The 13,903-nt window shown below is 38.0% G+C and overlaps 2 protein-coding genes across 2 annotated transcripts in view; both read right to left on the minus strand.

Annotated features, from left to right (window-relative positions):
- The window catches only part of LOC141369254 (uncharacterized), a 42,821-nt gene continuing 28,918 nt past the window's right edge, over positions 1-13,903 (minus strand). Inside the window, exons 10-13 of the mRNA XM_073874839.1 lie at positions 5,479-5,523; positions 5,359-5,415; positions 5,073-5,238; positions 1-2,195 (exon numbers count right to left, since the gene is read on the minus strand). Coding sequence (XP_073730940.1) covers positions 1,309-2,195; positions 5,073-5,238; positions 5,359-5,415; positions 5,479-5,523 — 1,155 coding nt within the window. The 3' untranslated portion in view covers positions 1-1,308. The remainder of the gene's footprint in view (positions 2,196-5,072; positions 5,239-5,358; positions 5,416-5,478; positions 5,524-13,903) is intronic.
- On the minus strand, positions 6,591-9,507 carry LOC129430396 (uncharacterized). The gene has a single exon (XM_055187554.2). The coding sequence runs from the start codon at positions 9,337-9,339 to the stop codon at positions 8,341-8,343; it is 999 nt and encodes a 332-aa protein (XP_055043529.2). The 5' UTR covers positions 9,340-9,507; the 3' UTR covers positions 6,591-8,340.

Below are 13,903 nucleotides of genomic sequence, written 5' to 3' on the forward strand. Positions count from 1 at the left end.
CAGTGGCACAGGCACGGAAAAATTTGGAGATCCGTGAGAATGACACGAATAAATGAGCAAAAAATTCTGTGACTATACTACAGAACTTTGTGAGATCATGTTGGACTTTAGGTAGTAGTCTTATAGTTTGATAATGAAATACAATTAAATACAAACAGTTGTAAAGGATAAAACCTTGTATGTGGTTCATTCACTTCATGTTTTTAGAGATTAAAAGCTTAAACATGAATCTCTCGTTTTCCTTCTTCCTGTTACATTTACTTTTTTAATACTCAAGTAAAATACTTTTTTACTTTTACTCACGTATAATTCTGGCCAGATACTTTTACTTTTAATTGAGTATATTGGATGATCATAGTAAATGATTGTATGTTATTCTCCATTGTCAATGTCAAAATTCTGGTTGGATTTCAGCTTTATTGTACATTTAAACAAAGCAGTTGATAATGCCACAGTAACAGCAAAAAGCTATTGGACTGCTGAATCACTTTAACCCAAAAATGTTGGAAGCATATTAAGTTTCACTTCCTGTCAGTATACGTTCAAGTGAATCACATTTTTTAAGTACACATAACACCATTAAAGAGCACCTATTTCATTGATAAAAGCTATGTAGTTTTGTGTACTTGTTAAAATGCAATGCGTTCGCGTGGTTAATGGTTCAAAAAACACATTATTTTCCACATACCGTACATTTTTGTTGCTCCAGATTTAACTCTCTTCCTGAAACGGACTGATTTGGTACAAAACCAGCTTTGGCCAACTAATCTTTACGTTGTGATTGGCTTGAATACCTCTGACGTCAGCCGATAATGTGATTCTCTTTACCATGTTTGAAAGATTCGGTCACAATGCAATGCTAACAGGAGTTAACTTACAGGCCAATGTGGGAGCAATTATGATAATGTTGGTCTTTACTACATCACCAATCCTAGGAAGTAAACAGTTTCCGTTTCCTTGTTGTAGTCCAAGAAAAGAGATTTATGTTGAAAACGAAAACTCGCATCATCGTTTACTTTTGAATACCTTTTGCATATCGTTAACATGTACTAATACACACTTACACACTAAAGGAAATGTAAAAATGTGACTTGGACAATAGGTGGTCTTTAATAGATTCTGCCACAAAGCCAGTATTTATGAATGGTCTGAGGCTGGGCTTAAGCCAATTTGAAGAAGTATTTGATGAACGTATAATACCAGTCAAGAACATTTGGTTATTTTCATTATCTCATATTTGATGGAGGTGCCATTTAGTGGCTTTGCATCTGATCTCTTCAAATGTGAAAATCAGCATAGTAGGGTTTTTTAAGGATTTTCTTCAGTGTGAATTCTCATGTGCCTTTTGAGATCGCACTTACGAATAAAGCTCTTTCCACAGTGATCACATTTGTAAGGCTTTTCTCCAGTGTGGATTCTCATGTGCCTGTTGAGATAGGACTTACAATTGAAGGATTTTTCACACTGATCACAGCTATAAGGCTTTTCTCCTGTGTGAATTGGCATGTGGTGTTTAAGGTTCCATTTACTGCTGTAGGTCTTTCCACACTGTTCACATCTGTAAGGTTTTTCTCCAGTGTGAATTTGCACGTGCTCATAAAGGTGCCAATTTTTTTCAAAACTCTTTCCACACTGATCACATGTGTAAGGCTTTTCTCTAATGTGAATTTTCATGTGCTGATTAAGGTTCCACGTAACCCTGAAGCGCTTTCCACACTGATCACATCTGTAAGGCTTTTCTCCAGTGTGAATTTTCATGTGCTTATTAAGGTCAGGCTTGCGAGTGAAGGTTCCTCCACACTGATCACATCTGTAAGGTTTTTCTCCAGTGTGGGTTCTTGTGTGCTCAGTAAGGCGCCATTTATTCTTAAAACTCCTTCCACACTGATCACATGTGTAAAGCTTTTCTCCAGTGTGGATTCTCATGTGCCCATTAAGGTCAGACTTACAAATGAAGTTCTTTCCACACTGATCACATCTGTAAGGTTTTTCTCCAGTGTGAATTTGCATGTGATGATTAAGATAACATTTCTTAGTGAAGGTCTTTCCGCACTGAGGGCAAATAAGAGCATCATTGGCTGTTGCCTTGTTTCCAGTTATCAAGCAGCTCAGAGATTCTTGCTTGGGTATCAAATGATGAGGTTTCTCCTCCATTTCATTGAGTTGTGAAATTTCCTCCTTTACCACTTTCTGATCTAAAATGAACAGAGAAATTTATTATGAAGAATTTGACACAGTAAATCATACACTGAGAACTTCTGCAACTATAATTAGGGCCCGAGCACCGAAACTTTGCACACGCGTCAGAAGTGACGAAAATTTACATGTGGTGCAGGCGTCAGAAGTGGGCGTGTAGAAATGACTCCTGCAAAATTTCAAGAGAACAGCTTTCCCGCTACGAAAAACTTACATATACGAAATTTGGTAGGGTCATCTATCACCTCAAGACCTACAAAAAAGTCCCTTGGAATCAAGCTCTAAACCCCACAGGAAGTCGGCCATTTTGAATTTTCTCTGTGATTTCTGTGCAAATTTTGCCATTTCCAGGCTTCGTACTTTAACAAACTCCTCCTAGAGATTTAATCAGAACATCATCATATTTGGTCAGTATCATCTAAAGGCCTTTGCGATGTTAAATTGTGGAGCTTTTGACTTTTCGTTGGAGGGTGTGTCCATGGCGGCCTGACAAATTTCACCATTTCGCATTAAACAGGAAGTTGTTATAACTCAGGCATACAATGTTCAATGTGCCCCACGCATCACATATTTGATAAGGGTCTTGGCCTGAACACATTTCATGGTCAATATTCAGCTTCAGTCATAGCACCACCTAGAGGTAGCAGGAAATGCCATGTTTTACGCCGTGATTTACTGCTCTTAGAGATTTAATCGAATCATCATCATATTTTGTCAGACTGATGTTAAGCCCTTTGCGGTGATAAATTGCAAAGATCTTGACTTTTCGTTGAAGGGCGTGTCCGTGTCAGCCTGGCAAAGTCTGATGTTTCGCCATGAAACAGGAATCTGTTGCAATTCAGGCATACATTGTCCGATCTGCCCCAGACTTCACACATTTGATAAGGGTCGTGGCCTAAACACATTTCCATGATTATATTCGGTAACAGCCATAGTAGTGGCAGCAGGAAATACCATGTTTTAAGCTGTGATTTAAGGCTCTTAGAGATTTAACTATATAAACGTCATATTTGGTCAGACTAATCTTGAGGCCTTTTGTTATGAGAAATAGCGACGACCTTGACTTTTCGTTAAAGGGCGTGCCCATGGCGGCCTGGCAAAGTATGGCTAAACTAATTGCAATTTTGACAGCCTAAACAAGCTTAAAAAGTCATGACACACATGCACATGTGTCAAATGTGGTGAATATTTTCATTTGACATAGGCTTCAGACCTGGGGGTGTAAAAAAGGCTCGATAGCGCCACCTGCAAAAATTCAAAACAGCAGCCCGCCAGCTACATTAAACGAACAGATACAAAATGCGGTAGGATCATGTAGCGCCCCAAGACCTACAAAAAAGTCTCTTGGAGCAAAGGTCTAAACCCGACAGAAAGTCAACCATTTTGAATTTTCTCTGAAATTTGAGGGCTAATTTTGTAATTTCCAGGCTTCATACTTTAACAAACTCCTCCTAGAAATTTAATCAGATCATCACCATATTTGGTGTGTGTCATGTAAAGGCCTTTGCAATGCTAAATTGTGGAGATCTTGAGTTTTTGTTGGAGGGTGTGTCTGTGGTTCCCTGCCAAATTCTGTATTTCGCAATGAAACAGGAAGTTGTTCTAACTCAGGCTTAAACTGTCCAATCTGACCCTCGCTTCACATGTTTGATAAGTGTCCTGGCCTGAACACATCAACATGACAATATTCAGTAAAAGTTATAGCGCCACCTGCTGGAAGCAGGAAATGCCATGTTTTACACTTACTGCTCATTAAAATATATTCAGATCATCATTATATTTGGTCAGTCTGAACTTAAGGACTTCAAAATGATAAATTGTGAAGATCTGGATTTTTCGTTTAAGGGCCTGGCAAAGTTTGATGTTTCACTATGAGAAAGCGGTTGTAACTCAGGCATGCAATGTCCGACCTGTCACAGACCTCATATGTTTTACAAGGGTCATGGTCTGAACACATCAATATAACAACAATCAGTTACAGTCATAGCGCCACCTGCTGCACACAGGAGGTGTGGCACATCAAAGTTCCTTTGAATATCCACCTGAATACCCACTTAAATTTAAATCCCCTTGGTTCACTGCTTTACTAAGGCTATAGGGTGGCAGTGCACATGCGTGCGAGGGCCCTTCCATCGCTGCTTGCAGCTTTAATTATGTTTGTGTCTTTGTCATTATTGGTTCAACATTATAGGCAGATACTTAACCCTCTGGGGTCTGAGGGTGATTTGGGGCCCTGGAGAAGTTTTGACTAGTAATTAGTCTAGAAGCGAACATAATGACGAAATGTCAAAATTTTTGTTCACTTTTTAGGCTTGACCCCGGTAGTGCTGCTTACAGCTATCTTTATATTTAAACTGTACCCATCAAAATGATTTGCAGCATCCAGGTTACCGTGTGTTATTCGTTTGGCCTAAATAATCCACCTTATTTACAGATTATTTATCCACATTGTGTAGTGAGCTGCATATAAAAACATATAAACGAAAATTATTCTAAGTTAGCTGCTAATTTTATTTAGATTTAAATTGTAAAAATTAGACTATTAGTTAAACTAGTTAAAATAAATGAGAAGAAACAATATTGATATGATTATATACCAAACTTGGTGTAATAATCATGTCTACCAACAGAGGTCTACTGAGAGTGACAAGCAATATCTGTGTCTGATAAATGCATGGCCTTTATATAACGTGGAGGAGGTTGCAAAACTCAAAAATACCAGTTTTTGTAGCCATACTTTGGGTTTAATAATGACATGTTTACATATAAAGCAGTTGTAAGCACTGTGGGCTCTCTGTTCAGATGGGACCACTTTGGACCTGTTAATCAACCACCACCAAAGACCAATTTTGATCCAAGAAAAAACTTGTACATACCTGTATAAATCAAATAACCTTCATCTGCTTCTGTGTCTTCTTGTTTCACTTCTATCCCACAGTCCAGCAGATTCACTGATGTCTTCTGATCTTCATTACAGACAGAAACCAGAAGATCTGTAGATGTTTGATCAGTAAAGCCACAGAGAGAGACACCAGATACATCCTGGAAATAACATTATAACAAACAGTTGTGATGATGTACTTTCACTATGAGATCAACACTGAACACACAAACCTCAATCATGATGATAAAGAGTGTTTAAGTGTTTTAATTTATACAAACCTTTGTGTTGAGTTCATCTCTCTGTCTGAGCTTTGACTCCAGTAACGCCACCTCTTTCTTCAGCTGAGAGATTTCTGTCATCAAATCATCAATATCCAGCATGGACAGATCAGTTCCTACTGATTTACAGCACATCACATCCATCTGATCTCTCATGATGAACATCTGAACACAAACACATCACCATTATAATATTCACACAAAAATATCATTTCAATAAACGACTGGAGCTTTGTTAAATCAAGAAACAAAACCTTCCCGACTACAGAAATAACTCCGAAAACAAAGTGTATGGTTAAAAAAACTATTTACAGTAAGCAAGACTGTTCACTACAAAGATAACACACACATTATTCACAAACAAATATAAAGCAAAAACATCACAACACTTACTGCTTCTCGAACTGTGCGCTTCTCTTCTTCTTCTGTTGTTTTATGTAATACGCCGTGAGTTTGCGCCATCTGCTGGACGGGAGCGTGACGCAACAGCTGCTTGACAACAGTCATTTACCATAGTTACACACACATCCCTACGATTTACCACAGTTAGTTATCATAATGGGGCAACTAAGAGAAATATCTAACACTGTATTTATTCTTTTTAAGGAGAAACCGTTCGCAGAGTTTGTGTTTTAGTTAAAAGTTCAGTCAAGTGAATAATTGAAGAGCACAGGATTTACATGTGGAATCTGCACGTGCATGTCTACAGCACAAATTGTTTCAATAAGCAAGTTCTGAGCTTAAAAATGTTTAAACATCAAGGGAACGTTGGTTTTCAGAAGAGTTTGGTTTAGTTTATCGAGCAAGGATCTGTGAATGATATTTCTGCTTATTTCAGTCAGCAAAAAGCTCACATAAATCATAATATAGCCTAGTTTATTTACAGTTTAGTCATGACAGAATTAAAAATGTCTTATGTTTTTTTTAATCCAATAGGAATATCAGCTGCACCTGTGATGTCCTAAAGTGTGTCTCATTACACCTAAGGACGGGGATCTTACCGGCGTCCTGAAGGCGAAAGTTGTTCCTTTTCCTCTTTTACATTTTTCAATAGACAATACTGCAAAACAGTTTACTATCAAGCTTTGATAAAATATATATAGCCTAATGTGAAATAAACTGTTAAAAGATTTGATGATCATAGTAAATGATTGTATGTTATTCTATGTTATCAATGTCAAAATTCTGGTTGGATTTCAGCTTTATTTTACAATTAAACAAAGCAATGAAAGCATATTAAGTTTCACTTCCTGTCAGTATACGTTCAAGTGAATCACATCTTTTAAAGTACACATAACACCATTAAAGAGCACCTATTTTATTGATAAAAACTAGGGGTGCACGATATATCGGCCGATAACTGCTTATTTTTAATATTATCGGTTATCGGTCTGATAGCAAAATTAGGCCGATAAATGAAAGCCGATAAATGATGGATTATTTTGGTTTGTTGAACCACTTCACTTGCTCATTGCTGGCCATGTGGAGTTTTGATTGGTGCTTTCTGTGACATAGCACGAAGATGACACGTGTTGCGGGCTTAAAAAGAGTATGCTAGTCTAGCACAAAGACAAGATGTCCGCGGTCTGGGAGTTTTTCATTGTGAAAATAATATGAATATTTATCGGCCTATAGATATCGCTTATCGCCCCCAAATAAAAAGAGTTATCGGTTATCGGCATCGGCCAATATTTCCATATCGGTGCATCCCTACCACAGATGTTGCCTTTGTTATATTATTTGCAGTAAATGGGTATATTTTTGTGTTAATAGAGAATCAAATAAATAAGCACAACAAATATTTCTTCTGCAAGAGATATTTAATATCTCTTTAAAAAGACTTATGTCTGTTAAAAGTAATAAAAATTAAAAACACTTCACAGTCTTTCCTGTATGAATTAAATATACACGCATTCGTATGAAGTATAACAGATACCTTAGTCAAGAGCAGAGTGATTTTATTGAGAGATAAATTGGGTTACTGTAGCTTTAATGCTGTGTTTACACCAGCCGCGTTTGAGGCGTCAAAATTGCGTCTACTGCGCCTAGTTTGCCGCGTGAACAGTTTGAATGCATTCGCACGTCTAGAGTGAAGTAGACGCGTGGAAAAAGCAAGCAAGAACTAGACACGCGAATGAGGCGGAATCGCGTGTACCGCGCCACACTAAACGCCTCATTCGTGCCACGAGATCTCCAGACGCGCGTCAACGCGTCTTCACATTGACTTAACATTGAAATCACTTGCGCTTGACGCCACTACCGCAGCTGGTGTAAATGCAGCATAACCGTGGGTTAACACCAGCCGTGTTTGTGGCGTCAAAATCGCCTCTACCCCACCTAGTTTGCCGCTTGAACAGTTTGAGTGTACTCGCTTCATTCGCGCGTGAAATTCTAGTATAGAGACATTCACGCGGAAATTTGCGTCATAGGAGGGGCTACTGCGACTCCGCTCGCTTTCTGTAAACACGTCTCTACTAAAGAAAGCTCCTGATTGTTTAACGCGGCGCGTATTTCCCGCCAAAGTTCACATTTTTCAACTTGTGCATTTGCCGCGGCATTGCTCAATTTGCACTATTTGCTCAATTCGCACCATTCGCTCAATTCGCACCATACGCAAGAAGGAGGCAGAATGGTGTCTACCGCGCCATGCTAAACGCCTCAATCGCACAGCGAGACCTCCAGACGTGCGTCAACGCGTCTTCACATTGACTTAACATTGAAATCACTCGAGCTTGACGCCTTTACCGTGGCTGGTGTAAACACAGCATAAGACGTGAGAGAGATCGCTCCGTTCACGTGCACTGATGACAGGCTGCTCTGTGTGTGTGTGTGTGTGTGTGTGTGTGTCACTTAATGTCATTATCGGTCGATATTGATAGGAGCATCCTTAGTTATTTTCACTATTTCACATTTGAGGGAGGTGACATTTAGTGGCTTTGCATCTGAACTCTTCAAATGTGAAAATCAGCAAAGTTGGGGCTTTTAAAAGATTTTGTGAAGTTTCATGTGCCAGTTGAGTTCACAGTTACGAATAAAGCTCTGTCCACAATGATCGCATTTGTAAGGCTTTTCTCCAGTGTGGATTCTCATGTGCCTGTTGAGAAGGAACTTGCGATTGAAGGTTTTTTCACACTGATCACAGCTGTAAGGTTTTTCTCCAGTGTGAATTTGCATGTGGTGTTTAAGGTTCCATTTATCGCTGAAGCACTTTCCACACTGTTCACATTTGTAAGGTTTTTCTCCAGTGTGAATTCTCATATGCTTTTTCAGGTCAGGCTTGCGAGTGAAGGTTTTTCCACACTGATCACAGCTGTAAGGTTTTTCCCCAGCGTGGGTTCTTGTGTGCTCATAAAGGTGCCCTTTATTCCTAAAACTCTTTCCACACTGAGCACATGTGTAAGGCTTTTCTACAGTGTGGATTCTCATGTGCCCATTAAGGTCAGACTTATGAATGAAGTCCTTTCCACACTGATCACTCTTTTCTCTAGTGTGAATTTGCATGTGCTGATTAAGGTTCCACGTACCCCTGAAGCACTTTCCACACTGATCACAGCTGTAAGGCTTTTCTCCAGTGTGAATTTTCATGTGCTTATTCAGGTCAGGCTTGCGAGTGAAGGATCTTCCACACTGATCACAGCTGTAAGGTTTTTCTCCAGTGTGGGTTCTTGTGTGCTCAGTAAGGTGCCATTTATTCTTAAAACTCCTTCCACACTGATCACATGTGTAAAGCTTTTCTACAGTGTGGATTCTCATGTGCCCATTAAGATCAGACTTACGAATGAAGTTCTTTCCACACTGATCACATCTGTAAAGTTTCTCTCCAGTGTGAATTTGCATGTGGTGATGAAGATAACATTTCTTAGTGAAGGTCTTTCCACACTGAGGGCAAATAAGAGCATCATTGGCTGTTGCCTTGTTGTCAGTTATCAAGCAGCTCAGAGATTCTTCCTTGGGTAACAAATGATGAGATTTCTCCTCCATTTCATCGGGTTGTGAAATTTCCTCCTTTAGCGCTTTCAGATCTAAAATGAATAGAGAAATTTATTATGAAGAATTTGACACAGTAAATCATGCACTGAGAACATCTGAAACTATAATTACGTGCGTGTCGTTGTCATTATTGGTTAAACATTAGAGGCAGATACTTAACCCTCTGGGGTCTGAGGGTGTTTGGGGGCCCTGGAGAAGTTTTGACTTTGTTCGCATACATGTAGCGTCTGGACTAATGACGAAATGTCAAACCAGAAAGTCCGAAAATGGCACAAAAAACCAAAAGGTACCTTTATTATTAGACACAAATGTTTGGTCTGGTATGCTAACTTTAAAGTATCGGACAGGAAAACCTGCAAAGGTTCATTAAGACGGCACAATACATCATAGGCAGTCGGCTACGCACACTGGAAGACATCGTCAGCACGCAGTGTCTCAGAAGAGCAAAGGCAATCACTGCTGACAACTTACATCCAGGCCAGCACCTGTTCAACCTTATGCCCTCTGGCAGATGGTATAGGTTCATTAAATCTTTGTTTTATATAGATTTTATAATTTCCTTATTTATATATGATATTTATTATTAAGGGTGTCATGATTTTAAATCAAAATCGATCAAAATTAAGTCACAACCTTGAACTTCAAATTAAAAATGGAATTGTTGATGCTGCCACGCCCCCATGTCACGTCCAGTCGACTTGCCAAGCTTTTGTAGTGTTTGCAGGAATGTGTTCGAACAGCCACTGAGGTACTGAACACAATGTTTTGCATCTTTTCTGACTTCTGGCGCAAACACAAAGTGTACAGTGCTATTTTTAGCCTTTCATTGATAAAACTAAAGCGGCTGATCTCCGCAGTTTCATTTCGCAAGCATGTGAGAGCATGTGATCTTATTTCATCAATTGCGGTGAAAATTCAGAGAAAATTCTTATATATGCATGTACAAAACACTATGCAGCATGTTTACTTACAACACAAGCAGCGGACTATGACATAATATTAGTTCACGTCCATATAAACTTGTCATTACTCCCGCTCACGTTTAAATGACAAGGTGCAAAGTACTGACAGGAATGTTCATTCGAATTTTCATTTTATCAGGTATGTGCGTGTACCATATTTTTCCACTGGCAGCACAACTAACATGGCAGGGCATCTCCGGGTTCAATGTCAGATATTATATTTCATAAAAGTCTAGTCTAAAAATGGCAGCATTTTTGTGCTTTAAAAAAAGGTAAAAAACAACAACCGAGAATCGAATCGTGACATCAGAAAAAAAAAAACGTAACTGAATCGAGGATTTGGAGAATCGTGACACCCCTATTTATTATGCACAGGCCGTGAATGCAATGCAATTTCATTGTATATTCAACAATAAAGATGAAATTAAATTCAATTTATTACTCCTCAACAAAGTGAGATATTTTTACCAGATCTGACACACTGGGTCTGAGGTCACAGAAAAAATATGGTAAGCCTGCACCACTAGTTGGCCTCATAATTTAACAAAACCTTTGACGGGAAACAAGCCATATGGTCATACAGCTGTGTATCATGAAACTTGTTTCATCATAGCCGATGCAGTTTAAAAATGGCTTTAAACTGCAGCAAACTTAGACTTAAAATCTTTGGAGTCATCATGGATAATTCCTTTCATGGCTTAAGAGTATAATCATTGGTGGATGCCAGTTCACTCTCTATCAACCAAACAGAGTTCCCTAGCAAATGTTTAGCAAGACTTATTTCTTGGTGTCAGAATATCCTAGAGACACAGTGGTGGTCTCTTCCAACTCATGGCTTGGAGTATATCAATTAATTGAAGCCCTTTCACTCCCTAGCAAGCAATAAAAATACCCTAGCAACCATCTAACAAGACCTATATCTCTGCATCAGAACATTGTAGAAAAATAAGGGTGGGCTCTTTTGACTCGTTAATACTATTGTAACATTTTGTGACCCGAGTTATCACTGCAAGCACCACTCACATTTTCTTCAGTGTTCTAGTTGTCCATGCAAACAACTAGCACACAACTTTTCCTTGAACAAGAACATAACAGAACTTTTGTATTCTTTCGCCTGAAATCATGAGGTTTTTCTAAGTTCTTTAAACTGCTCAACAAAAACTACCACGTGTCATTAGTTTGGCCTAAATAATCCATCGTACTAACAAATATTTATGACATTGTGTAGTACAGTAAATATAAAAAATTTGTGAAGTGATGTGAAACCAGAACAAAGCACAACTTGTTCTTATTTAGCTGCTAATTTAATTTAGTTTTATATTGTAAAAATTTGACTGTTAGTTACATTAGTTAGAATAAATGGGAAGGAATGAAATTAATATGACTATATACCCAAATAGGTGTATTAATCAGGTCTACCAAGAGGAGTCTACTGAAAGTGACAAGTAATATCTGTGATCCAGGAAAAACCCTGTACATACCTGAATAAATCAAATAACTTTAATCTGCTTCTGTGTCTTCTTGTTTCACTTCTATCCCACAGTCCAGCAGATTTACTGATGTCTTCTGGTCTTCATTACAGACAGAAACCAGAAGATCTGTAGATGTTTCATCAGTAAAGCCACAGAGAGAGACACCAGATACATCCTGGAAATAACATTAAAACAAACAGTTGTGATAATGTACTTTCACTATAGGATCAACACTGAACACACAAACCTTAGTCATTATGACAAATAGTGTTTTAACTTATACAAACCTTTGTGTTCGGTTCATCTCTCTGTCTGAGCTTTGACTCCAGTAACGCCACCTCTTTCTTCAGCTGAGAGATTTCTGTCATCAAATCATCAATATCCAGCATGGACAGATCAGTTCCTACTGATTTACTGCACATCACATCCATCTGATCTCTCATGATGAACATCTGAACACAAACACATCACCATTATAATATTCACACAAAAACATAATTTCAATAGGATTATAAACGACTGCAACTTTGTTAAATCAAAGACATGTAAAATCATGAAACAAAAAAAAGGGACAAAACAAAACCTTCCTGACTGACTAGAGAAATAACTCTGAAAACACAAAGTGTCTAATAACCCAGCAATTTACAGTAAACAAGAATAAAACTTTTATTCACCACAAAGATAACACAAACATTATTCATACACACAAATAAAAAGCAAAAACACCTCAACACTTACTGCGGCTCGCGATCTTCTCTTCTTCTTCTGTTGTTTTATGTAACACGCGGTGAGTTTGCGCCATCTGCTGGACGGGAGCGTGACGCAACAGCTGCTTGACAACAGTCATTTACCATAGTTACACACACATCCCTACGATTTACCACAGTAAGTTATCATAATAATGGCAAAAAAATTAACACTGTATTTTTGTGTTTAAAGGAGAAACCGTTCACAGTTTTCGTTTTACCTCCATTTATCCTCCAATTCCAATTTTTCGATAGAGGGTATGCACGTGACGTCATATTCGGCGAAAATGACTGCGGTTACGCCCACTAAGTGGCAAAAGACAGAGCGGCAGCATTTGAGTACAGTGTGAAACGCGTCTAAATGAGCTGTTGTGTGATAGACTTTACTAACAGATTAACAAGAATTCTGAGCTATCGTTTTACAGACTGCCAAAAAACACCGAAAGGAGAAGTAAACAGATCATGCCACAGTGGGTTGACAAGTTGCTAGGGTCACTATCAAGCAGAGATTTACTTTCTACTTCAACGTATTTTTTCAAGTATTTGTATTTTATCCGTGTTTCTCTTTGGAAAACATACATTCTAAAGCATATATCATCATTTTTTTACATCATAATTATCATATATTATATATTATTATTACAATATATCATAATTACATTTCATAACCCTGCTGAAAAAAAACAATAAAACCATTAATGGTTTTATTGGGAATTTTATTGGTTCTAATGGAATATAATAATGGTAAAAGCGAATGGTTCCTATTGGTATTTTAACGGAAACCATTAGAATTTTCTGTTATAGTTTTATTGTTTTTTTTTCAGCAGGGAAATAATACGTTTTTGTTTAACATTTTATATTTTAATATTTAAGTACATTAACGTACGTTAACTCAAGTAAAAGTACACCATTATAATGTAATTAGGTATTAAATAAATGTTAATATGCAATACTAAAGAATACACAGTATGATTCTATGCTTTAGTACAATTTTTCCCAATACAAACACCCTAATAAAGCAATAATGTAAATAATGTAGCTAGGTATTGTCCACCTCTGCTATCAAGTCCAACTGAATACAATTTAAGCTGATAATAGTCAGTTTTACAGGCATTTTTCACAGCATACGCTATGAAAACCAGACACTTTGTTAAATCATTTGCCACTCAACAGGGCGAGTTCCAACGTGGTCACCTGAGAAAAGTGATGCCAATGCATACCCTCTATAGACTATTATCAGCTTAAATTGAATTTAGTTGGCCTTAACAGTGACCCTAACAACTTGCCAAACCAGTAGTCTGTGGACATTGGTATATGGCCACACATTCCTTTTTCAGACATATATGTTTGTCTTGCTTAACACTATTAAACCATC

The sequence above is a fragment of the Misgurnus anguillicaudatus genome, chromosome 13 (assembly GCF_027580225.2).
Source record: "Misgurnus anguillicaudatus chromosome 13, ASM2758022v2, whole genome shotgun sequence".
Taxonomy (NCBI): Eukaryota; Metazoa; Chordata; class Actinopteri; order Cypriniformes; family Cobitidae; genus Misgurnus; species Misgurnus anguillicaudatus.

What these genes read in the sequence shown, in the direction of transcription:
- LOC129430396 (XM_055187554.2), bottom strand. Translation starts at nt 9,339, where the DNA reads ATGGAGGAGAAATCTCATCATTTGTTACCCAAGGAAGAATCTCTGAGC.